Source organism: Delphinapterus leucas, chromosome 9, assembly GCF_059928025.1.
Source record: "Delphinapterus leucas isolate spDelLeu-1000000601 "Yukka" chromosome 9, BTC_Dleu_Yukka2, whole genome shotgun sequence".
Taxonomy (NCBI): domain Eukaryota; kingdom Metazoa; phylum Chordata; class Mammalia; order Artiodactyla; family Monodontidae; genus Delphinapterus; species Delphinapterus leucas.
The window spans coordinates 75,185,874-75,213,197 of NC_143137.1; the positions used below are offsets into that span (position 1 = coordinate 75,185,874).

Sequence of the window (27,324 nt, forward strand, 5' to 3'; positions counted from 1 at the left end):
TTATTTTATTTTATTTTTTACCCCTTTATAACTGTATAGTGATCTTATTTGCCTCTTGTTACAGTTTTAGCTTAAAGTCTGTTTTGTCAGATGTAAGTGTAGCTACCCCTCCTCTCTTTCTATTTTTATTTACATGGAATGTATTTTTCCATCACTTCACTTTCAGTCTGTGTGTGTCTGTAAAGCTGAAGTGAATCTTTTGTAGGCAGCATATGGTTGAAATTTTTTTTTAACATCTTTATTGGAGTATAATTGCTTTACAATGGTGTGTTAGTTTCTGCTTTACAACAAAATGAATCAGTTATATATATACATATGTTCCCATATCTCATCCCTCTTGCGTCTCCCTCCCTCCCACCCTCCCTATCCCACCCCTCCAGGCGATCACAAAGCACCGAGCTGATCTCCCTGTGCTATGCGGCTGCTTCCCACTAGCTATCTACCTTACGTTTGGTAGTGTTTATATGTCCATGCCTCTCTTTCGCTTTGTCACAGCTTACCCTTCCCCCTCCCCAACATTCTTTATTTTAAAGTTTATTTTATCTGATATGAGTATTGCTATTCCAGGTTTCTTTTGATTTCCATTTGCATGGGTTATCTTTTACCATCCCCTCACTTTTCACTCTGTATGTGTCCCTAGGTCTGAAGTGGGTCTCTTGTAGACAGCATATATATGGGTCTTGTTTTTGTATCCATTCAGCAAGCCTGTGTCTTTTGGTTGGAGCATTTAATCCATTCACGTTTAAGGTAATTATCGATATGTATGCTCCTATGACCATTTTCTTAATTGTTATGGGTTTGTTTTTGTAGGTCCTTTTCTTCTCTTGTGTTTCCCACTTAGAGAAGTTCCTTTAGCATTTGTTGTAGAGTTGGTTTGGTGGTGCTGAATTCTCTTTTGCTTCTCTGTAAAGCTTTTGATTTCTCCATCAAATCTGAATGAGATCCTTGCTGGGTAGAGTAATCTTGGTTGTAGGTTCTTCCCTTTCATCACTTGAAATATATCATGGCACTCCCTTCTGGCTTGTAGAGTTTCTGCTGAGGAATCAGCTGTTTAACCTTATGGGAGTTCCCTTGTATGTTATTTGTCATTTTTCCCTTGTTGCTTTCAATAATTTTTCTTTGTCTTTTATTTTTGTCAGTTTGATACCTATGTGTCTCGGTGTGTTTCTGCTTGAGTTTATCCTTCCTGGGACTCTCTGTGCTTCCTGGACTTGGGTGGCTATTTCCTTTCCCACGTTAGGGAAGTTTTTGACTATAATCTCTTCAAATATTTTCTCGGGTCCTTTCTGTCTCTCTTCTCCTTCTGGCACCCCTATGATGCGAATGTTGTTGCATTTAATGTTGTCCCAGAGGTCTCTTAGGCTGTCTTCATTTCTTTTCATTCTTTTTTCTTTATTCTGTTCCACGGCAGTGAATTTCACCATTCTGTCTTCCAGGTCACTTATCTGTCTTCTGCCTCAGTTATTCTGCTATTGGTTCCTTCTAGTGTATTTTTCATTTCAGTTATTGTATTGTTTATCCCTGTTTGTTTGTTCTTTAATTCTTCTAGGTCTTTGTTAAACATTTCTTGCACCTTCTCGATCTTTGCCTCCATTCCTTTTCCGAGGTCCTGGATCATCTTCACTATCATTATTCTGAATTCTTTTTCTGGAAGGTTGCCTCTCTCCACTTCATTTAGTTGTTTTTCTGGGGGTTTATCTTTTTCCTTCATCTGGTACATAGCCCTCTGCCTTTTCATCTTGTCTCTCTTTCTGTGGATATGGTTTTTGTTCCACAGGCTGCAGGACTGTAGTTCTCCTTGCTTTTGCTGTCTGCCCTCTGGTGGAAGAGGCTATCTAAGAGGCTTGTGCAAGTTTCCTGATGGGAGGGACTGGTGGTGGGTAGAGCTGGGTGTTGCTCTGGTGGGCAGAGCTCAGTAAAACTTTAATCCGCTTGTCTACTGATGGGTGGGGCTGGTTTCCCTCCCTGTAGGCTGTTTGGCCTGAGGTGACCCAACACTGGAGCCCACCCGGCTCTTTGGTGGGGCCAATAGCAGACTCTGGGAGGGCTCACACCAAGGAATACTTCCCAGAACTTCTGCTGCCAGTGTCCTTGTCCTCACGGTGAGCCACAGCCACCCCCTGCCTCTGCAGGGGACCCTCCAACACTAGCAGGTAGGTCTGATTCAGTGTCCTATGGGGTCACTGCTTCTTGCCCTGGGTCCCGATGCGCACACTACTTTGTGTGTGCCCTCCAAGAGTGGACTCTGTTTCCCCCAGTCGTGTTGGAGTCCTGCAATCAAATCCCACTAGCCTTCAAAGTCTGGTTCTCTAGGAATTCCTCCTCTTGTTGCCGGACCCCCAGGTTGGGAAGCCTGGCGTGGGGCTCAGAACCTTCACTCCAGTGGGCGTACTTCTGTGGTATAAGTGTTCACCAGTTTGTGAGTCACCATCCAGCAGTTACGGGATTTGATTTTATTGTGATTGTGCCCCTCCCACCATCTCATTGTGGCTTCTCCTTTGTCTTTGGTTGTGGGGTATCTTATTTGGTGAGTTCCAGTGTCTTCCTGTTGATGATTGTTCAGCAGTTAGTTGTGATTCTGGCGCTCTTGCAAGAGGGAGTGAGCGCACCTCCTTCTACTCTGCCATCTTGAACCAATCTTATTCACTGTGTTTTCTTCTAAGAGTTTTATAGTTTTAGGTTTCGTGTTTGGGTCTTTGGTATTCAGTTAGTTTTTGTAGATGGTGTCAGGTAAAGACTCCAGCTTCATTCTCTTGCATGTAGATATCTAGTTTTCCCAGCACCATTTGTTGAAAGGACTGCCTTTCCCTATTGAATGGACTTGGCACCCTTGTTGAAAAATCATTTGACCATATGGGCTCTTTGTTTTGTTCCAGTGGTCTATAAGTTTATCTTAATCACTGTTTTGATTACTGTAGCTTTGTAGTAAGTTTTTAAATCAGGAAACTTGAGATCTTCAACTGTGCTCTTCCCTTTCAAGATTGTTTTTGGCTATTTGGGGTCTCTTTAGAGTACATATAAATTTTAGGATGGATTTTTCTATTTCTACAAAAAAAAGTCACTGGGTTTTTGATAGAGATTGATTGTATTGAGTCTGTAGATAAAGTATTAACAATATTGTGTTCCAATTCATGGATACAGATTATTGTATTTCAGTGTACGAGTCTTGCTTCCATGGATATGTTTATTTCTAAGTATTTTATCCTTTTTGATTCTATTGTAAATAGAAATATTTTCCTTTTAAAAAAAATTAATTTATTTATTGATGGCTGAGTTGGGTCTTCGTTGCTGCACACAGCCTTCCTCTGGTTGCAGTGAGCGGGGGCTACTCTTCGTTGTGGTGTGTGGGCTTCTCATTGCGGTGGCTTCTCTTGTTGTGGAGCACAGGCTCTAGGCGTACGGGCTTCAGTAGCTGTGGCATGCAGGCTCAGTAGTTGTGGCTCACAGGCTCTAGAGCGCAGGCGCAGTAGTTGTGGTGCACGGGCTTAGTTGCTCCGCGGCACGTGGGATCTTCCTGGGCCAGGGCTCGAACCCATGTCCCTTGCGTTGGCAGGCAGATTCTTAACCACTGCGCCACCAGGGAAGCCCTAGGGTTTTCTGTGTATAAAGAGCATGTCATCTGCAAATTGAGACAATTTTATTTCTTCCTATCCAATTTTGTTACTTTTTTCTTTTGTTTTCCCTTGCTCTAATTGCCATGGCTAGAACTTCCAGTACTGTGTTGAGTAGAAGGTGGCAAAAGTGGGCATTCTGTGTTGTTCCTGATCTGAGAGGAAAAACTTTCAGTTTTTTGCCATCAAGTATGATGATAGCTAATCTCCATGGGCTCTTCATGTATGGCCTTTATTACCTTAAGGTAGGTTTGGGTTTTTTTTTGCTTATCTCTGTTGAGTTTTTATCATGAAAGGGTATTGAACTTTGTCAAATGCTTTTTCTGCATAAATTTGAAATGATCCTGTGGTTTTCGTCTTTCATTTTGTTAATGTGGTTTATTACATTGATTTTTAAAATTAATCTACTTTTGGCTGTGTTGGGTCTTTGTTGCTGTGTGCGGGCTGTTTCTGGTAGTGGCAAGTGGGGGCTACTCTTTGTTGCGGTGTGCAGGCTTCTCATTGCGGTGGCTTCTCGTTGTGGAACACAGGCTCTAGGCGCGTGGGCTTCAGTAGTTGTGGCACGTGGGCTCAGTAGTTGTGGCTTATGGGCTCTAGAGCATAGGCTCTCGTAGTTGTGGCGCACGGGGTTAGTTGCTCCATGGCATGTGGGATCTTGTCAGACAAGGGCTCGAACCCATGTCCCCTACATTGGATTCCTAACCACTGTGCCACCAGGGAAGTCCCTACATTGGTTTTTTCATGTGGAATCATCCTTACATTCCAGAAATAAATCCCATGTGTTGATATATAATTCTTTGAATGCAGTATTGAATTAGGTTTGCTAGTAGTTCATTCAGGAGTTTTCCATCAGTATTCATCAAGGATATTGGCCTGTAGTGTTTTCTTATAGGGTCTTTGTCTGGTCTTGGTATCAGGTTAATGCTACTCCCATAGAATAAGTTAGGAAGTGTTCCCGCCTCTTCAGTTTTTTGGAAGAGTTTTAGCAAAATTTGATGTGAGCTTATGTTTAAGTATTTGGTAGAATTCACCAGTGAAGAAGCTGTGTGGTCCAGGGCTTTTCTTTGTTGGGAGGTGTTTTTCCTTCCTTCTTCTCTGTGTGTTCTTTTCTCTATACCCCACCCTTTCGTTTGAGATACAATTGTGTTGGGAGGTTTTTGATTAATGACTCAATCCTGTTGCTATTATTGAATAGGGCTATTCATACTTTCTGTTTCTTCATGATGCAGTCTTGATCGGTTGTGTGTTTCTAGGAATATGTCCATTTATTCTAGGTTTTCCAGTTTGTTGTGTCTCTAATGTCTCCTCACTCATTTCTGATTTTAGTTATCTGGGGGTTTATTGATCAATTTTGTTGATCTTTTTGAAAAATGAAATCTTGGTTTGATTTTTGTCTATTTTGTTTTAATTTGGTCATTGACTTCTTCCTTCTGCCAGCTTTAAGTTTAATTTGTTCATTTCCTAGTTCTTTTTATTTTATAATATTTATTGGACTATAGTTGATTGACAGTGTTGTGTTAGTTTCAGGTATACAGCAAAGTGAATCAGTTATACATACATCCATGCTTTTTTAGATTCCTTTCCCATATAGATCATTACAGAGTATTGTGTAGAGCTCCCTGTGCTATATACAGTAGGTCCTTATTAGTTATCTACTTCATATATAGTAGTGTGTATGTATCAATCCCAATCTCCCAATTTGTCCACCCCCGCCCACCCCCACCCCCCGCCCCCGGTAACCATAAGTTTGTCTTCTAAACCTATGACTCTATTTCTGCTTTGTAAATAAGTTCATTTGTACCTTTTTTTTTTAGATTCCACATATAAACAATATCATGATACTTGTCTTTGTCTGTCTGACTTCACTTAGTATGATAATCTCTAGGTCCATCCATGTGCCTGCAAATGGCATTCTTTCTTTCTTTTTTATGGCTGAGTAATATTCCATTGTATATAGGTACCACATCTTCTTTATCCGCTCCTCTGTCAATGGACATTTAGGTTGCTTCCATGTCTTGGCTATTGTAAATAGCACTGCAATGAACATTGGGATGCATGTGTCTTTTTGAATTATGGTTTTCTCTGGATATATGCCCAGGAGTGGGCTTGCTAGATCATATGGTAGTTCTATATACATCTATATCTATATATCTATCTATATTTTTATATATCTATATCTCTTAAGGTAGGTTTTTTGACCATGCCGCATGGTGTGCAGGATCTTAGTTCCCCACCCAGGGATTGAAGCCACACCCCTGCAGTGTTAACCACTGGACTGCCAGGGAAGTCTCTCATATGGTAGTTCTATATTTAGTCTTTTGAGGAACGTCCATACTGTTCTCCATAGTGGCTGTACCAATTTGCATTCCCACCAACACTGTAGGAGGGTTCCCTTTTATCCACATCCTCTCCAGCATTTATTTATTTATTTAAATTAACTTTTATTGGAGTATAGTTGAGTTACAGTGTTGTTAGTTTCTGCTGTACAGCAAAGCAAATCAGTTATACATATATCCACTCTTTTTTAGATTCTTTTCTCATATAGGTCATTACAGAGTATTGAGTAGAGTTCCCTCAATACTCTTATTAGTTCTTACAGTCGGTTCTTATTAGTTATATATTTTATATATAGTATCTACAGTATATGTCTATCCCAATCTCCCAATTTATCCCCCCTCCCCCCCAGATAACCGTTTGTTTTCTATATCTGTGACTCTATTTGTTTTGTAAATAAGGTCATTTGTACCATTTTTTTAGATTCCACATATAAGTGATATCTTATGATATCTGTCTCATTTACTTCACTCAGTATGATAATCTCTAGGTCCATGTTGCTGCAAATGGCATTATTTCATTCTTTTTTATGGCCGAGTAATATTCCATTGTATATATATACCACATCTTTATCCACTCCTCCAGCTATGGACATTTCAGTTGCTTCCATGTCTTGGCTTTTGTAAATAGTGCTGCAGTGAACATTGGGGTGCATCTGTCTTTTTCAATTATGGTTTTCTCTGGATATATGCCCAAGAGTGGGATTGCTGGGTCATATGGTAATTCTATTTTTAGTGTTTTAAGGAACCTCCATGCTGTTCTCCATAGTGGTTGTATCAATTTACATTCCCACCAACAGTGCAAGAGGGTTCCCTTTTCTCCACACCCTCTCTAGCATTTATTATTTGTCGATTTTTTGATGGTGCATTTCCTAGTTCTTTAAGGTATAAATTCATGTTGTTGATTTGGGAACTATTTTTTTCATGTAAGCACATACAGCTATAAATTTCCTTCTTACTGCTGCTCTCACTGCATTCTATAACTTCATTTGTCTCAAGGTATTTTCTGATTTCCCTTGTGATTTCTTCTTTGATCCGTTTAAGGTAATAAAACAGTTGATTTCCACATATTTGTGGATTTTCTAGTTTTGCTTCTGTTGATTTCTAGTTCATTTCATTGTGATCAGAAAACATACTTTATATGAGTTTAATCTTTGAATTTATTAAGACTTGTTTTGTTGCCTAACATATGATCTATCCTGGAGAATGTTCCATGTGCACTTGAGAAAAGTGTGTATTCTGCTGTTGTTGGGTAGAATGTTCTGTTAATGTCTGTTAGGTTCGATTGGTCTGTAGTGCTGTTCAAGTTCTCTATTTCCTTATTGATCCTCCATCCATTAATGCAAATGGGGTATTGAGTCTGCTATATTACTGGGTTAGCTCTGATTTTTGGTGCATGTTTCTAATGTTATGTCATCTTGGTTGGTTGACCCTTTTATCATTATATAATGTCCTTGTCTTGTAATAGTATTTTTTTCTAACATTAGTGTATTTGTTGTTTTAGACCATTCATGGAATCTGCTGGGAAAAGAGATTATGGGATGATAAAGTCCCATTAACATTGTCATGAAGGTAGATGAGATGGAATCATTAAAACTGAGAAGACTAGCCTTAAAACAGGAAGGCAGCATCTGTCTCCCCTGAGAGGGAAAGGAAGCTGGGATGGACAGAAGGGATGATGTATGTGAGAAGTGGATATTGAGAGAGTTTAGGCCTGCCTCTGAGGCACCTTGGTAAATGAGTGAGTTGGCCCTGTCAGAAGGGTTTGGGCAGGAGGATTCAGGAGACAGGTGTAGGAGGCGGGTAGGATTTAAGGGGGAGAAAAGTTTCCGTATGTTTATATTAAGGGGCATGGTGTAGCTGTGAGGAATGAATAAGTTAGTTGCCAAATTAAGACCAAGAAAAATACCCCCAGACGCTCAATAAGAACAGAGATTTTCCCTATCCTCTTCCCCTTTAATATGTGCTCTGGTTTTTTTCAGTACAAATACCTGAAACGTAAAAGTGAGCCTCATGTTAAGATCGAAGGGAAGGACACAGATGACTGGCTCTGTGTGGACTTTGGTAAGTTATTTTGGCACATTCTACAGATAAATATTTGATATTGCACTAATCTTGAACTGTTTTCAGTTGTAAAAGGATTGAGATCTGTGTTTCTCCACATACATTTTTCTTTTTAACTTGAGAATTTTTTTATACAGCAGGTTCTTATCTCCACATACAATTTTTGAAGTGTGTCTAAAATAAGTTTTCTTATAACTTAGTTGGTCTTATTCACATGTGAAATCCTCATGTCACATGGTATGTATGTAAGTTGCCATACAGGTCAGAAAGCTGGTGGAGAACAGGATGGATAACATGGGAGAGATCCCCTAGTGGTGGTGGAAGGCACCTTGGGGTACACATAACCTTGGCCTTAAATAACTCAGATAAGGTGAAGGGCATTCTAGGCACAGGGAAGGACAAGAGCAGAGGACTAGAATTTTGAAAAGATTTAACAAATTTGGGTATTAATACATACATAGTTTCAGAGTATTTCCCCAAAAGATAGTTAATACAAAGGGAAAAACAGTAACTGAAGAACTGGGAAGGGTCTGAGATTTTATCTTACGTGTAAGCTAACAAGTTAGTCAAGGTTTGATGAAGCACAGTTTGTTACTCAGCAATAGTAGCAGCCAGCATCAAGCACCATTTTTGCACCAGGGTCCCTGAGCAACACAGGACCAGATGACACCTGTAAAGTTCTAAGAGAAGAACCCTGAGATTAGGGTATCTACATCTTTTATAATGGGCAGGAAGCAGGCCTGCATTTGCTCTGGTGGAAAACACTTTTTCGGCCAAGGCTGTATGTCAGGGTTTCTCAGCCTTGCCACTATTAACATTTTTGGCCAGGTAATTCAGGTGCTGAGGAACATTCTGTGCATTGTAGGATGTTCTTCTCTTCTCCACCCCCCCAACTGTGAAAATCAAAAATGTCCCTTATTGAAAACCACTGCTGTAAGCATACTTGTGCTTTGATCCAGAGGGAGACAGTAGTTCTGAGAATATTTGCCAACATCCTTAAAAATATAGTCCAGAACAAAAGCCTGTCAGTGTTTTGCTCACAGGCTGTGCAGACAGTCCTTGGAGGACTGTCTCCCAAGCAAACCCCATCACGAGTAATGTTACATATTCATATCATATACCTCCTGTATGATGCACTGAGAAAAGCACAGCGTCACTTCTGTGGTATTTTTGCTGGATGGTGTCCACAATTTGCATTTCTAACAAGTTCTCAGGTAATGCTAATCTGGGGTTCACACTTTGAGAACCACTGTTCTAACTGTCACAGGTTTGTGAGATCACAAGGGTAAAAGCAAATGAACTGCTTCTTCATTGTAAGTCTTATCTGTCCTTGATAGGCAGCATGGTGATTCATTTGATGCTTCCAGAAACCAGAGAAACGTATGAATTAGAGAAATTATGGACCCTTCGTTCTTATGATGACCAGTTAGCTCAGATAGCACCTGAGACCTTACCTGAAGACTTCATTCTTGGAATAGAAGATGACACTTTATCTCTGGCTCCTGTGGAGTTTAAATGTGAATAAAATGGCATGAACTGCTTTAGTCATTTCAGATTTGGATTGAGTCACTTATAAACCCTGCCTAGCTGGTTGTTGTCAAAACAAGTCTTATCTATGGACACTAATCCTAACTGACACATGGAAATTGTAGGTAAGTGAGCTAATTCTCACACTGTGAATCAGTACATTCAAACTAAAATTAATATATTGTCTTTGTTCCTGAGATCTCAGCAGGATTTCCTGGAAGTTGCATTGGCCCCTGTGTTTTACTTGAGCTCTCTGCTCAGAGTTTATTTTTATTTTATTTTTTTGCTGACAAAGCAAGAGACTTTTTTGGGAAGGGGCACCCAGGTGGAGAGCAGGAGGGTAAAGGAACCCAGGAGTACTGCTCCACCACATGGCTCACAGTCTCGTGTTTTATGGGAATGGGGTTAAGTTTCTGGGTTGTCTCTGGCCAATCATTCTGACTCGGGGTCCTTCCTGGTGGCACACGCATTGCTCAGCCAAGGTGGATTCCAGTGAGAAGGATTCTGAGAGGTTGGCAGGACATACAGACCTTTTGACCTTTCCGGAATTCTTCCAGTTGGTAGTATCTTGTTAGTTCTGCATTCCTTACCAGGACCTCCTGTTTAAGATAACTCATGCAGGTGGTTACTATGTTGCCTGGCCAGGGCAGGCAGTTTCAGTGTTTCCCCGACAACTCCTCCCTGAGAGACTTCACACTCAAGATACTTCTTGGGAATCGAGGCGGAGGTCTCTTTCTTCTGTAACTGCTTCCTGCTGAGAGTGGGCGTCGTCCTGCCTAGTAGAGTAGAAGTCTCTCTCTACCTGATCTAAATTGAGGTATTCTGTGCCCCAAACTGGCATTCATCCTTGTAGTAACAGCAGTTTAGTTGAAACTGTTGGACCCTCCCTGTGGGGGATGAACCTTGTAAGCAGTTGAAACAGACAAGGACCAAACAGGAGGCCTAACAGGATGGTCATCACCAGGCCCAGAAAAGGCAGGCAAAATTTGGGGTGAGGGCTGCAGGGTGTGTGACTTTCTTCTGATCGATTGGTAGTGACGTAACAGGACAATGCTCCAGGAATCTTGGCACTCAGCCTGAAGTTACCATCCTCACCTGGGTGGGGGCCTTAGTTCCTGCAGAACTCAAAGATACAGTTATGCATACTCCTTGAGGTGGAACCAGGACCCTGCCCCAAGGCTGTACCACTAGTTGACAGCTCCTCCCGTTTTTTGCATCCCCTCTCTTCCCTGATTAGCAACTGTTTGAATCTGCCCTTTGGAACTCAGGGAAGGTCAAGGAGGAAGGTCAAGGAGGCTGAGTGAAGCCTATATCCTACAAACAAGAAACAGGGGACACAGAAAGGATTTGTACTCTGGAGCCCCCCAGAGTCCTGCCCAGTTCCAGTTCAGGGAACTAACTGGGCAACAGTGCTGGCCACTTCCTGCTACAATAGGGCATAGTCCTGTCTCAATTTGGAGAATAGACACTGGACTGGAAATATCTCTGATTCCCGATTCCTGGATCTGAGTCTTGTATGATTAAAATCTTAATCCCTTGGTCTGCCATTTTGGTGTAACAGACCCAATCAGAAGTAGCTGGAGGAGTGACAATGGGATTTTAATAGGGAAAATAAACGTCATTTCTTTTCAGGAGAATAAGCCTGAAACACAGTCTGGACCTGGTGCTTTGGGGAGACTTGTAGCCACGTAGCCAGTTGTCTAGTTTTATTGAGGTAGGTTTTAACTTTTAATGTGGTATTAACACATAGGTAACAGGTGCTATTGGTCATCAAACATGTCTCTTCTTTTTGTTAAATGTATGATCTAAAGCAATTCCGTTGTCTAAAAATGTAAGTTATGGGCTTCCCTGGTGGTGCAGTGGTTGAGAGTCCGCCTGCCGAGGTAGAGGACACGGGTTCGTGCCCTGGTCTGGGAAGATCCCACATGCTGCGGAGCGGCTGGGCCCGTGAGCCATGGCCGCTGAGCCTGCGCGTCCGGAGCCTGTGCTCCGCAACAGGAGAGGCCACAACAGTGAGAGGCCCGCGTACCGGAAAAAAAAAAAAAAAAAAAGTAAGTTACAAGAGGAGACCTTTAAAAAGTAAGGCTGCAGTTATCAGCTGCCAGCAGACATTATTTTGAGAACGGCTGGTGGCATCCAAGTCTGACACAGCTCAGAAAACTCAGGTTCTTAGCAATACAAGGATTTGCCTGAAGTCACACCCACAGTGTCATCTAGTTATTTCTTGGATGTCTTAAACCATAGCTACTCCATTTTGACTCTTAATTGTAATATTCCCCTTAATAGCCAAAGCAGATGTCACCATTAATGATGTTAGTGTTTCTCTAGGTGGGAGAAGAGCAAGAATCTGGCCCATAGAATCTTCTCCTGAAAATATCTCTCTCTCTGAAGGCCTGTTCTGCCAGTTTTTCCCAGAGCACAGAGTGCCTCATTCCTGTCTCCACCCTGAGCTCCTTTCAGGGGGTGCTGAAGGTCAGCAGCTGCAGCGGCTCGTGATTTAATCCTTCTAGAGGCAGACGGCAAGTGCCAATGGCGAGTGCCAATTTCCAGTCAGCAGGGCCCCTTCATGGTCATAAAGGTGACCATGGTTTGGGGGGCATTTCGTTCCACAGTGCTAGGAATGCTCATTCCCAGGCCTAGCAAAGTGTTTTCCGAGTTTAAATCTTATCCTGTAGAACGGTATAGCCAAAAATTTAAAAAAATATATAGCAGAAAACATAACCACCCCACTGGTCCTGTAACGTAAAACCTTTAGTTCTCAGTTCATATGTAACAGTAATATCTAGGTTCACAGTCAGGACATTGGTAGATAGTGGTGCCTACCTTGAGATTGACATAGCCTTACTAAAAATCTAAGTTTTACACTTTGACCAAATTCAGGACATTCACATTAATTTGAAAAGCCAAAAATACATACTACACAGCAGGCTGCACCTGATAATGAAACACTTTATTCTGCATCAAGGTATCTGGAAAATGAAGCTGCATTTGGGGCACGTTACAGATGAGGAATGATCCATATGTGGTGAGTACAAAACTCAATTACAACAGAATTATTTCCTAGTATTACCAGATACTCCATTACCAATGCTTAATTGAAAGTAAAACATGATTTGCCACACTAGAAGGCTAGAAGTGAAACATGACAGAATTTAAACAGGCAGATATAAATGTAGCACCTATCTGTATTTAAAAAAAAAAAAAGTTGGAAAAATCAAATACTGAGGAAGAGCTCTGGCCTTAAGCACATTTCACCCAAAATCCAACCAGAAAGCCAGTCCATTACTTTTTTTTTTTTAAAGCAATTCATTGTATGGAAGAAAATGATGAATGCTAGATGAATTCAGTGACAAAAAGGGCACTTTTTGGCTAAAACTACAAAATAAACTGATTTTCTGAAAACATTTAGGAAAACATTTCAAGTCATTTTCAAAATGTTTAAAGGATACAGTGATCTTCAGAAAAACTTACCTAGTCTGTAGAAATTCATCTTGAAATACAAATGAAGCAAAATGATTTAAGGGTTATTATATATGCCCTTCAGATCAGTATAATATAACGACTGTGATCATTTAATGAACAAAAGAAACACAATTCTGAGAGCAGTGTGGCCTCGGAGACCACCCACACCCACATAACTGTACATACCAGGCTTTGCCATCAAGGTAGGAAATGGGCGAATGCGTTCAGTATCAAAGGTCAAATGTATTATTATATCACAGTCATTCAAATTATATTCCAAAAGTTGTTCTTGTATTTTTCTACCTTTTGACTTATTTTCAAATAACTGGTCGCAGAGAATACAGAAATCCTGCTGCAATTTATGTAATATTCTAGGTGGCCTTTCATTCTTCTTGATTTATCATTGCTTAAAATCTTCAAAATAGCTTAGTGTGAGGCTCATGACAGTGCCTGGCACGGGGAGATGTAGCCTTTTTATTGCCTTTAAACACTGTCACACCGTCTGACTGCCCCATTGGTCTTCACAAAGCAATTCTTTTGGGGTCTGCTCCAAGCATAGACCAACTGGTCTGAAATATATTGGCAAACTAAGCATCCTGTAAGGCAAGCTGAAGCTTTCTTCTTGCCAATCAATTTAAAGTTCACAGGAGCTGCATGTCTCCATAGATACACTTGCTTTAGGTAGTGATAGTCAAAAGCACAAAGCATTTATGCATTCAATCACATAGCCAAACAAAAAAACCCTGAAGTCTCCTGAAGCCATTTATTAAAACTAGCCGTTCCAAAACCTCCTGCAGCCACTTTGCTCTGTTAGTACCATCAAAAACTTCCCTACCATAAACAAAAAAATAAATGGTATTTGCTGCTCTCCAAATATAGGCACTGCTCCGTATCACTGAACGTTTACTGGATTTTCCAACTAATAACTGTCAAAAGCCTCAAAAAACCTGAAATTAATTTTCCAGCTTTACTGTCACCAGCCAGAAGTAAAATTTTTTTCTCAGTTATTTGCCTGTTAGCTAATTTTATTTTTAAAAAACAGTTGGACTTATCTTTATAAAGTATATAAAATTTTCAGAAAAAAACAAAACAATTTTGCTTTCATTGCATTACTGAATACCTGAGGTAGTTGAGTAAAAATGCACATTTAATACCCCTGCCAACACCATTCAGCACTTCCCTTAGGTTATTTGTGTTAGTGTTAGATAAAACTGAGAACAGTTTTTCTATGCTAACAGCTTAACATTTAAGTTCTTGTAATAATCCTATTCTGATCCAATTTTAACAATTGGACATAGGAGCAATCTATTTTTATTTACTTGATGAATTTAGTAAATGCACCATTAAGCCAATTTCTGGCATTATGGGGGAATGAATATTAAGAAAAATTAGAATATTTGTTATACTGAGAATACAACAAAAGGGAAGTGCAGAGCTCCTCTCTTTCCCTCCCTCACCCCCTAATTTTTTTCTTTTTTTAAAGCTGGGTGTCATACATTTCAGAGAGCATAAAGTATACATTCTCACAGAGACAGGAGTTCGAAAGTTGCCTGGTCCTCAGAAACAACCGGCTAGGTAAAAACTTGTGCATGTGATTCTGGATAGGGGTTCAGCGCCCGTCTGTTGGTTAAGCAATCTGTCTTTGGTTTGACATCTGCCTCTGTGGTGGGCTGTCTCCTGAGCCTTCACTTCCGTCTTGACTGAGGTGGTCCACTTTGCAGAGCTTTCTGCTGTTGGTGCTGCTTTACCTGAGTCAGAATTTCCTGAATTTTTCTCTGGGCAACCTGCAGTAGGAGAGAGCTTTGAAATTTCTACCTGATCAAGTATGACCAAAAGTTAAAGTTAATTTACTCTTCCATTTCAACAACTTCAAATTGAAACTTATTTGAAGATTAAAGATACATACTTATTAGTTTCTCCTAGCAGAGTCTCTGAAATCACCTGCTTAAAGGGGGATTAAAAGTGTTAAGCACCAAGCAGCCTGAAATATTTATATGACATGGGGACACGCATGGGAGGAGGATCACTCAGGAAGAAGGAAGAAGCAGAAGAGCTCACTTATCACACTAGAGCCCACTTGCCTGGCAAGCATAGAAGTGACCAGTTATTTTGACCACCACTTGGTCATTCTCATCAGGCGTCTGGTCACGAGGGACAACAACTTCTGCGCTTGACAAATTCTGGAGCTCATTCACCTGAAGGAGATAAATACAAATCATGTTAAGTGGAGTTGTTCTTTTTTTTTTTTTTTTAATTACCATTTCCTTACTGTGTAACCAAAATACTGAGCTTTGGCTTTATATTTATAATCTCATCTAATAATACTAATAATTCTATCCGTTTACTAGTATTGTCCCCATTTCAAGGTAATTAAAACTAAGCCTTAGTGAAAGAAACTGACTCGCCCACAGTTGCATAAGTTAATGACACAACCAGATTCAACCCCTGAAAATCTGATTCCAAAATACACACTTTGAATCACTTCAGAATTGTAAATAGCTTTGAAAATGACTTGGAAGTTTTATGTGTTAGAAACTGGAAACCATTTGCTTTTTTCAGTTACAGAGGTATAAGTTATAAATGTAGATGAAATTTTTTAAAGTTTCTTTTCATGTCATTAAGTGTTTGCACAATGAAAGTAAAAAGCTGATGTATAACAACAGAAAATGCAAAATGCCCCTTATAAATATGAGACAGTTCTCCCATACAAAGTGGTCTGAAAGAGAGGCACTGCTTTCACTGGTAGCTGACACCAACACCCAGGAGGAACAAAAGGCAGTCTTCTCCAAACCTTGGCCCAGACGGTCCTGCTTTTTATAAGTTAGCCAAAATTTAGGGACTTGGAACTCCTAAGTACCTTTCAACGCTTTCCCTTTCATACCACTGCACAGGTTTTGCTGAAGTACTTGCCGTTTTGCCTCCTTTTCCAATAACTCTGCCAGCAGCAAAGGATGGCACTCTGATGTGAGCTTCAAGTTTCACCTCTTCTTTAGGACTAACAAAGTTTTCTTCTTTAATTTTTCCATAAATTCTTCCCTGAGCCTACAGATGAGAACATATCTCATCAGTGTCATTCATGTAGGAAATGCAAAAAGGTCCATTAACTTTAAAGATGGCCCGGATCCACTGGAACAGACCTTTGCAGTGATACATCTGCATTTGATAGATTGTGGAACGTTGCACAAGAGGTGGAAAAGTAAGGAAGTCCTAGAAAAGGTTGACAACAATAATAACTATACATCACAGATGAGGCAACTGAATGATTGATAAAATAAGATTAAACCATATTCTTCTGACAAAAACGGTTAAAGGCAATAAGTTAGCAGTCAGCCGAACTAACATTTTTGCAAATGACCATTTGCTCTCCAGTCTTGAAAGGTAAAACCTCTCCTGTTGGCAATAAGATAGTAACTGCATTTTTCTTGAGTAAAAGGGACTGCAGAGGAACTACAGAGCCACCTATGCGAGGCTCACAAGAAGCCAAGCCGCTGTCTAAATGGGCCAGCGAGGAATTTTCTAGTTAAACATTTCTTCATCTTAGCCAGATGGTTTCTACTTCGACTAAGGCTACAAAATCAAGTTAACATACACATCTGACAGTTATAGTCAAACACATCCTGTCACTTGCTGCATACAACTAGAAGTTATACATAATAAACCTCTCCTATTATGTACAACCATTAATTTGCTCTGGTATACACCAAAGGAAAAAGGAGTCAGAGTTGGTTTCATCTGACAAGCTGCCACAGCAGAGAACAAAAACAAAAGTACCGAACACGTTTTCACTGGTGCAGAAATGATAAGCTCATTTTAGGGGGTTACAGAAAAAAAAAAAAATCCATCTTAGTACCCTGTCTTCCATTCATCCTCAGTCTCAGGCCACAGATGTAGCTATCAACACAAAGGACACAACGGATATACATTGTCCTCCGAAACAAGCTCTTGAATTCATAAGAAAAAATATGGGTTAGGAGGTTTACTATTACTTAGATGTCTAAAATAAAATAATTTGTTATTATGACTGATCACATAAATGACATTTAAGCATTACAGCTTTTCTTAAATGTCCCATTTAAGACAACTGAACAATACAGGCATAGGAGGATACAGGGAAACAAACTCTGAATTCCCCAGCATACAAGCATTATGAAAACTGCACGATAGTTAATTCCATTTGTAGAATAATAAGACCATAATTGATGTTTGTATTTATCTTTTAGTATTTCAAACTAAAAGTGACTGTCTCTGTAAGTCTGGGATAGGAAGCAATTTTCAGCATCTCTGAGTTTTGATCTGAACTGCCTGGACCACAAGGCTGGTATGAGGAAGTAAATTTCTTGACCCAAGTTTGAGGCTAGCCAACTGTACCCCACATCTCAAAGCGCCTCCTTTTGTTTCCTGTTCTTCCTGTAAATGAAGTGAAAAAAGCTTCCGATTTTTAGTGAAAAATAGAGGTCAAAGAAAGTGATGGCTTAAAAGGAGGGAAGAAGTGGGCACTTGTTAACTTAGCCACATTTTAGAGCTAAGAGAAGTAGGTTAAAGAGTTATCCTGTTAACACAGCTGCTAAGTGGTAGGAACAAGACAGGAGTTTTGGATAAATTGCACTGAATTGAGTAGGTGCTTTTACCTATGACAAAGAAGACACCCTACTGAGTTTATGAGAGAAATCACATACTCAAAGGTATACGTTTGTGAATTTGAGGATCTGGCAGGGTCTTAAGTCTGATTCATCCCAAGTCTGCTCAGCACCACCACCAGCACATTTATGTTGTACTTCCTGTGTCAGGCACTATTCTAAGCAATTCATATATTGTTTAAACCTTATTTAAACTTTGTGGGTGTTTTTAACCCCGATTTTATAGATGAGGAACTAGGCAGAGAAAGGCTAAGTAACTTGCCCAAGGTCACACCACTGGTAAATGGTAAAGCTGGGGTTTGAACCAGCAACCTGGCTACCAGGTCTCTGCTCTTCATCACCCTGCTACACCACCTCTCAGGACATGGTGGGAGGCATTCCAGCCCCAAAGGCCCCAAACCCCAGTATGACCAATGGTTCACACCAGGACAAATGCTGTAAGAGTTCCTGCCATTTCCACCTCTAAAATTCAAAAGATTAGAGTGGCTTGTTGACCGACTGTGGACAAGGGCTAACGGTTAACCCAAGGGTAAGAGCAAACAGGGACATTTTAATTCAAGGTTGAGGCCTCTCTGGGACAAGAGGAAAAACTTGAGAACAGCAAGGCATATGAATCAGACTTGTAAATTTCAGTCTTAAGGTCTCACCTTCACACATGCTAACAGGGCATTGAGCAAATTCTCCTTTGGGAGATAGTCAAAACCAACAACCATTACAGAACTCTCAAAATTAACCAAAGGCTTTGGTTTATTTTTAAAGTGTAATTTGCGGTATGTTTCTACTCTGTTCTTAGTCTTAGAAATTTCCATTGAGAGATTCTTTCTACTGAGTATTAGATTTTTTTTACAGGAGAAGCCAGGTTATGGATTTCCCAAGAAGACATCCATTCATTTGTTACCTGTGCACACACTCCAGAGCACATACCTTGAACTGAGCCTCTGGTGGCCCAGTGATAATCACCATCCTCACTTTAGCATCTGGTGCTTCAGCTGGAGCGATCTGTAACAGACCCAGTAACGGGTTATGACACTTCCAGGTGCCACCAATAGAAATGTTACACCAACCAGCCTGTCATTTGCACATGACTTACTGAAATGTAGAATGAAAGCCTTCTGGAAGGTAGTTACATGAAGCAGTGATTAATGTGGATTCATTAGTTATGGCTCCTGCCATATACTGTGTACTTACACTGTGCCTGGCCCTAATGTAAAAGTCCAGATGCAGCCTCTACGTAACCCTCACTATTTCCTGACGAGGTACTGCCTCATGGAGAGGCCAAAGGCTGGAGAAGGTGAGTCACCTGGCCCATGATCACACAGTCCAGTGAAGCTGGAGGGAGAGCTGGGTCTGGCTCCACCATCACATTCCTTGTCACTACACCAGTGGGTGCTCAAAGGGTGGTTCTTAGCCCACGCGCATCACAACACCCTGGGCCTCCTGTGTGTGCAAGAAACTGCTAGGTTCCCAGTCTAAGGCTATCGGTACATTCCCCCAAAGTACACTCGCTGGACTAACATATGGAATAAACTAACATTAATTTGGCAGAAGAAAAGTGAACTCAGCCTCTTCTATTTTGGCAGAGCGTGTGAAATCACACAAAAAGCCTAGGCTAGGGAATTGTTGCAGAGACTGTTGAAGGGGGAGGAAACCAGCATTCCCTTAGTAAGAAAGCATTTGGGGAGTTGGATGGTAGAAAGTGTTTTAAAAGAAAAAATTTTGCTAGATATTTGCTGTGCAAGAAGCAATTCCCTATAGTAAATAATGAGAACAGGAAGCAAAAAATACAATAAAAGCCATCCCAACTACCACCCAGTATGATCACTGTCAATTACTTATAGTCTAGTAGGCCCTTCTCCACACCTTCATAATCAAAACAATGTTTTTTACTTTTAATAGACTCATGCTTCCTCCCTCAAAATAAAGCTGACATTTCTGTTACTTAGACCCAAATTAATACTATTCCTACTTTATTGCTGGGCACTAATTTTGAGTCTGTAAAACAAGCCAATAATTACTTCCTTTTAGACCACACTTAGGATTATTCACAGGAAACCCCAAAAAGAAGGTATCATTCTTCATCTTTCTGACTAAGGTTTCGTTTTTTTAAAAAGGATCTTTGTCAACACTGGTGATAGAGGGCTGGGGCTGAGGACACTTGTACACTGAGGTTAGGAGTACAAATTGCTACAATCTCTCAAAAGCACATGCCCTGTGACTCACCAAACCCACTTCTGTAGACTTACGTTAAAGGATAAGGTTATATATGACAATTTGACCAAAAGAACTCTGTCTACCCCTGTGCAGGTTAAATTAGGAACAATCTTAATGTCCAGTAAGTTAACACAAATGATTATGATTTGGTAATACCAAATATATGCCTGTTAAAGTAAGTACATATATGGACATTTACATTATGGAAATGCAGCGAAGTGTTAGGAGTGCTGATGAATCTTTCAGATTATGCATGTTTCAGACTTTTTGGAAACAAAAATATTTTAACCTCATCATAAAACCTCCATTAAAGCCAGAAAGGAAAAGAGCCAAACGTCTAAATACCCAGTTCTTCTTGTTCATGAAATGTTCGTCGCAGTTTTTCCAAAACAAAGCTGCTAGGTTCTTTTTGCATGTGTGAGCATGTTTTACAGATTAACTCAGTAATCAGGAAACTAACAGGATAGTAAAGTTAGTTCACCCCTTGGTCTTTTATCATGTCTTTTCCTTTACCCATTTATTTATTTTGGCTGCATTTTCTGCTCACGTTATTTTGTTATCTTTTGCTACAAGAGAGAATATGAGGGCTTTCCTGTGTGTTTTGCTTTTTTATTAACTGTGTAGTTTACATACAGTAATGCTCACTCCTTTGGTACCAAATACATAGTTGTAAATACCACCACAATCAACATAAAAACAGCTTCTGTCACTCAAAATTTCCTCATGCTGCCTTTGTTTTCAATCCCTCCACCTCCAACTCCTAGCAACCACTGATTTTTTTTCCCCTCAATTTCCAGAGTTGTCTTTTCCAGAATTTTCATATAAGTGGAATCATACAGTATGTGGCCTTTTGAGTCTTCTTTCTCTTAGCATAATACATGTGATTCACTCAAGTTGTTTTATGTATCAACAGTTCCCTCCTTTTTACTGCTAAGTAATTGTTATATAGACGGGCCACAGTTTATGCATTTGCCAGCTGATGAACATTTGCTTCTTCCCCATTTCCCAGTTATAAATAAAGATACTATAAACATTTGAGTGCAGTGTGGTTTTTTTGGTACTATATTCAAATTTAAAATTTCATTAAATATTTATAAAATTGGACTTCCCTGGTGGCACAGTGGTTAAGAATCCACCTGCCAATGCAGGGGACACAGGTTCAAGCCCTGTTCTGGGAAGATCCCACATGCCGCGGAGCAACTAAGCACGTGCACCACAGCTACAAAGCCTGCGCTACTGAGCCCGTGTGCCGCAACTACTGAAGCCCGCGCGCCTGGAGCCTGTGCTCCGCCAACAAGAGAAGCCACTGCAATGAGAAGCCCGCGCACCGCAACGAAGAATAGCCCCCGCTTGCTGCAACTAGAGAAAGCCTGTGCGCAGCAACGAATACCCAATGCAGCCAAACATAAAATTATTTATATATATATTTATAAAATGTAACCAAAATAAACCCCCCAATAGACCGATGTTTTCCTGAAGAAAGCTATTACTTTTATCAAGCCTTTGTCAATTTGTATATTCCTTAAAAGGACCACAGCCTTGATTGTTCGGGCACTAAATAGTGTCATTTCGGAGTGTGAGGGACCAAAGCCACGCCCAGGGAAGATAAGCTAGAAGGAATATATATCCGGGAATGCGGTGGGGCAGAACCACCATTCTAACGCTAAATTGCATGCCTGCAGACTACTTTTTCTAGAGAGAGAATTTAACTTACCTTGTGTAAGCTAGTGTTGTTTGGAGTTCTCTGTCACACACTTATGTAACCCCAATATAGACTGCCACATTCAATTCAAATTACAGAGTGGCAGGAAGACTCACATTTCTGTAACTCGCTGTCCTTAAAGCACCAGGAGAGCCACAGCTGGCAGAACAGTACCTTAATAGAAGCTCCTGCAAAGCGAGAAAGCTGTTTGATGTGTTGCCCCTGCTTGCCGATGATGGCGCCGACAGACAGGGCTGGGATGAACAGATGGACAGTCTCTGTTTCTGACTGCTGTTGGAAAAGAAAGACAGGACATACATGCTTACTGGATACAAATCAGGCTGTATCGCTGGCATAGGGAGAGGGGCATTCTCATACTGTTAGAAATGTTAGGATAGTTTTAGGAAAAACCACCACAGTAAGTTGATATGAGTTTACCTAACAGGTCGAGAAGATCTCACATTCATCCTGAAAGTGTTAGCATTTAAAACATCACTTTTCTCTATACAGTTTTTCCTCAAATTTACAGATTTAAAACAGATTTTGTGCCACTTAATATTGGTCCACCAAATGACACCACTGCTCTTACCACACAAATTCCTAGTGGCAGTAACAGCTCCCTCTTCTCCCTGTAAGCTCAGCGTGGAGGCAGAGAGCACGGAGCCCTGAGCACCACAGACCTCCAGAGGGGCCCTGATGCTCAGCGGCAGCCGTTCCACTTCTTTGTCCCTCCACACACCCTCAACAGAAGGCTGTTCCACATGACGTCGTTTACTCACACTATTTGGTAGGAATTTTTTCTATCTTTAGTTTCCTTCCTCTGAAGCAAAGTTGTTTTTTTTTTTTTTTTTTTAATAAATAAAAATACTAGTAATAACAGAAGGTTGGTCTGGTTCTTTAAATAAAAGGAAAACCTTTTGCCAATTTACCAATTATAAACATGGAATGAGAAAAAGGAAAGGATATCACAAGACAAAACTAAGATAGAAACATGTCAATAAATCTGAACATGTCCACGACTTGTCTAGAATTACCAAAATCAATCAGAAAAAATTACACTGACCAAATAACTGTTAACCCTGCAATCAACTAGTTAGTTAAATAAAGTGCCAAGCCCAAATAGATTTGATTTTTTGTTTTCAAGCCAAACAGGAAGAATGATAAAAACCCAGTGAAAAGGAAAACAGGAAACTAGAAAAGGATAGGCAGACATGTTTCATGGAGGAAAGTCTATGAAATAAAACATTAATAAATGGGAGCCTACTGCAAATAACATGTTCTCATTTGTTTTACTTTAATACACCTTGGATATCTTCCTGTGTCATTCCTGTGTCCCTACCTCATTCTCAGAACTGTATTCCTTCAGAGGGAGACACAACAGCGGATCGATCTCATCCCTGTTATGTATGTGTATAGTTTTCAATTGTCAACGAATGCATTTGTAATGCTGCAATCAAATCTTTGTACAAAAAAATTGTGTGCCCTTGTACAAGTACCTCTACTGCATAAATTCTTAGCGCTACTGAGTCAAAGGGCCTGAACATTTAAAACTAATAAATATTATCGAATTATCATACAGAAAGGTTCCCACTCAGTCCACACAGAATGATGGAATTCCAGTTAAGACATTCATGGAACATTTGTGTTTTTTATTAGTGGAAGATGGGTAAAAAGCATGCTGAGGTAAAAACTCAGGCTTAAGAGGAAGATAACTATGATCAGGGGGCAGGTGCACACAGCAATCCTTTGTGGTGAGAGTTTGTGAGTTTCCCCTGTGTGAGCTTCTGTGCATTTACACCTCACAACTGATCCAACTGATAGAAACTAAGAGCATTCCCATTTTAAAGACGAGAAAACCGAGCCAGAGAGATTACTTGCACAAGGTCATATGATGACTGGTGTTGGAGCCAAGATTCAAACCTGGGCTTCTCTATCTCCTAAGCCATGTTCACAAAAAATGAGTATATACCCCAATTCCAACAGGTATGGGTGTACTTTGCAATATACACAGACCTGCAGGAATGACTGTTAAGAAAAATGTCCAGCGGAGCTCTCAGGGAAGTACTCCCTTCCCTGGTTGTATCACTCTTCTCCATCTGTGTTGGTTTGACTTCCATGAGTCAAAAAAATTTGTAATGTGTAGGTGGTAAAAGCTTAAGCCTTTGATCATCAACATGCTGAAAGGGGCATGAGAGACAGTCCATGAACATTTTTCTTTATTTTGAATAAGGAAAACTAGAGATTAAGAATGATGTAAAGTACTAAATGTAAAATATAGACAGCTGGTGGGAAGCGGCCGCATAGCACAGGGAGATCAGATCGGTGCTTTGTGACCACCTAGAGGGGTGGGATAGGGAGGGTGGGAGGGAGATGCAAGAGGGAGGAGATATGGGGACATATGTATAATTACAGCTGATTCACTTTGTTATACAGCAGAAACTAACATACCATTGTAAAGCAATTATACTCCAATAAAGATGTTAAAAAAAAATGACGTAAAGAAGGGCAAAAGGTACGAACTTCCAGTTATAAAATAAGTCCTGGGGATGTAATGTACAGCATGGTGACTACAGTTAATACTGTATCGCACATTTTAAAGTTGCTAAGCGTAGATCTTAAAAGTTCTCATCACACTTAAGAAAATTTTTGTAACTGTGCAGTGATGGATGTTAACTAACTATACTTACTGTGGTGATCATTTTGCAGTCTATACAAATATTGGATCACCTGAAAATGTTGTACATCAATTATACCTCAATTTAAAAATTTACCAAAAAAGATGCGTTTAATTGAATCACCAAGGGGCTTCCCTGGTGGCGCAGTGGCTGAGAGTCCGCCTGCCGATGCAGGGGACACGGGTTCGTGCCCCGGTCTGGGAAGATCCCACATGCCGCGGCGCGGCTGGGCCCGTGAGCCATGGCCGCTGAGCCTGCGCATCCGGAGCCTGTGCTCTGCAACAGGAGAGGCCACAACAGTGAGAGGCCCGCGTACCGCAAAAAAAAAAAAAAAAAAAAAAAGAATCACCAAAAAAGAGGACAAGATGCTCTACTAGAACAAGGAAAAGAAATCAACAAGTTTGTTGTCTCACCTGCAATACATCCATCTTAAGCATGTGTAAGACACTTTTAACTGAAACTTAAGGGTTTCAATGTTTGTTTCCACTATGAGAATAAAATAACCACATCACAGAAAAGTTGTCCAAAAAAAATCTCCAATTCCTTCGTCTTTCCCTGACAGCTATTTTGCTATATCTGAGGATGCTATTTTAAAGACCTTTAGAAAGTTTGGTTTCCAATTTTTCACCAATTTGTCTAACACTGCAATCAAATCTTTAAACATAAATCTTGTGCCCTTGTACAAATAATTCTAAGGTTTTATGTAATAAAAATGCTAGATCAGAACATGAACATTTAAAATTGATATTTCCAAATTCTCATGCTAATTAATTTATCTTAGGGTGAATAAATGTGTAAAAGACAGGGGGAAGTCATTTTGGTTCGAAACATGCCTTTCACACTTACAGATATTAAGCAGTGTGTGATTCTAGACCCCATGTCTCATTTCCCACACATAAGAATCATCTGAACTCTGCTCTTCTAAGTCTCTTCCTTTATCTGTAACCACACCCCACCATGTACCTCCTTATTTCCTATACAAGTTAATCTAAAATTCAACTCCAGAAAATATTCTTGACAAAAACCGTTGTACATTTTGTTTCTTCAGCATCTGTACAAATAGATGTGCATACTATACTCTTTACAACTTGGTATATCTTTGGTATGTTTCCTAGGATGTTGTAACACACTGCGGGCCTTAATACAGCTGTCAGTCTAATGAAGATTCCCTTGGGGCTCTATAAGCATTCCTGGAACACACATATCAGAAGAGGTTTTGCCTTCCCACTGAACTCTTGACTGTGGATATTTGTGAAAGAGGCCTATCCGGCACAGCTTGGCCAAGTCAACTTCTACTGCTATTCATCAGCGAAGAACCAAATGGAAATACTGAAGAATGAAATAATTTTAAGTCATAAGAACAATGCCTCTCTTTTTTTTTTAACGGTACGCGGGCCTCTCACTGTTGTGGCCTCTCCCGTTGCGGAGCACAGGCTCCGGATGCGCAGGCTCAGCGGCCATGGCTCACGGGCCCAGCCTCTCCGCGGCATGTGGGATCTTCCCGGACCGGGGTACGAACCCACGTCCCCTGCATTGGCAGGCAGACTCTAAACCACTGCGCCACCAGGGAAGCCCAATGCCTCTCTTTTGAAAGCACTGTACCTCACAGCCTGCTAGGGTGTTAGGCAATTACCACATACCATTTATTCCAGAGGGACACTTTAAGGCCTCTCTTATTTTAATAACTGGACAGGAATGAATTAATGCTGACATTGCCCATAAACTGTGCTCAATGTTAGTATCAATTTATTTTGTCATTCTGGTCCTTATATTAAAACTGGTATGCTAATCTGAACCAATTTTTTAAAGTAAAGATAGGACCTAACTGTTTTATCTCACTGAGAACATCCATGTAATGTTCTTCCGAATAATAAACTTTTTTTTTAGGGGGGTGGGAGGAGTCAGGGGGCTGGCAGTAATAAAGACCTAAGGATCAGACTAAATCTAATGTGTAACTCACCCAGGTCTGCCCCATTGTATTTTGCCATGACTATATAATTATTTGCTTTCTGGGCCATGTTCCAGAAATATTTTATGCTGCTTACAAAATACACAATAGAAAGATAAGACAAAGGAGGTGAAGAAATAAGAGCATAGGGACCTCAACAGAAAAGATAAAACCAGAAATGCTGTTATTATACAAATTTGGCTCTAAGCTTCCTAGCAGCTAATTAAAAAAATTAGTTACATGATTTACCACATCTTGAGAAAAACTATTTGTTTAGTAAAAACTACTTTTCCTGGGACTGACCCCAGACAGCAACTTCTGAATGTCCTCAGACGCCGAATGTAACAGGCATCATCCCCAGAGCAAAAGTCCCAGAGCCTCACAAATGTAGCCTGAGCATGTCTCCGCCTAGAAGATACCAAGGACCATGGCTACGAGAAAAGCTCATGGGCAGAAAGTGTGTTGTAGTCTCAAAAGTTGAACAAAAGCAAAATCATCTTTCTGATACAGTCATGGATGAGAGGCTACAGATGCTTTTGTTTTACTGATTTTGGGGAGGTGCGGTAGGAGGTAACAAATCCATTACAGAGATTAAGAGTGAATTTAAAAGTTGAGTGAAGATTTGGAAAAGGAATGGTGGACAGTAGAGAAGGGCTAAAAGGACCAAACTGTAATAGAAAGAAGGGGCAAAGACATAAAGAAAGCATCAGTATGCAGACAGAAAGAAGTTCCACACTGAGAGGTTAGAGGGAAGTAAATGAAGCCTGCCAGGAGGCCGTGTCCTGGACTGACAGCGCGGTGTGTACTGTTGGTAATAGCACCCTAATGAAAAGGTGACTCATCAGGTGTCTGAAGCCACCCAAATCCCTTTGTTCCAGTTCCATATCCACCAAGCACATCCCTGACCATAAATTTCTTTTCAAGGAAACTTTCCTCTGGGAATATAAGGCACCTCGCATAAACATCCTGTCTACTGGACAGTCATTAAACTGGCCCATTCTTATATGGGATTCTGTGTAGTAAGCCATGTTTTCAGGATTAGAACACCCAGATAAACAGATAATATTTACATGTAAAACTAAGAAGCCAGAACAATGGGTTATGATAAGTCTCTTTCACCTGTGAATCTAAGACTCTGAGATGAGCTTAAAAAA

General features: G+C 40.4%; 2 protein-coding genes across 3 annotated transcripts in view; one reads left to right on the plus strand and one right to left on the minus strand.

Moving 5' to 3' along the window:
- Positions 1 to 22,398, plus strand: part of MALSU1 (mitochondrial assembly of ribosomal large subunit 1) — a 30,998-nt gene extending 8,600 nt beyond the window's left edge. The window contains exons 3-5 of one of the 2 annotated variants that reach the window (XR_016394366.1): positions 7,927 to 8,008; positions 9,346 to 9,660; positions 11,168 to 22,398. Coding sequence is in view for 1 of the 2 variants with exons in the window: in XM_022588108.3 (XP_022443816.1) it covers positions 7,927 to 8,008; positions 9,346 to 9,533 (270 nt within the window). In the remaining variant the exon portion in view is untranslated. Of the gene's footprint in view, positions 1 to 7,926; positions 8,009 to 9,345 lie in introns of both variants that reach the window. The other variant, XM_022588108.3, reaches the window with a different exon arrangement.
- Positions 14,683 to 27,324, minus strand: part of IGF2BP3 (insulin like growth factor 2 mRNA binding protein 3) — a 37,668-nt gene continuing 25,026 nt past the window's right edge. The window contains exons 7-11 of the mRNA XM_089917094.1: positions 21,722 to 21,838; positions 18,559 to 18,633; positions 15,908 to 16,039; positions 15,079 to 15,192; positions 14,683 to 14,781 (exon numbers count right to left, since the gene is read on the minus strand). Coding sequence (XP_089773220.1) covers positions 14,683 to 14,781; positions 15,079 to 15,192; positions 15,908 to 16,039; positions 18,559 to 18,633; positions 21,722 to 21,838 — 537 coding nt within the window. The remainder of the gene's footprint in view (positions 14,782 to 15,078; positions 15,193 to 15,907; positions 16,040 to 18,558; positions 18,634 to 21,721; positions 21,839 to 27,324) is intronic.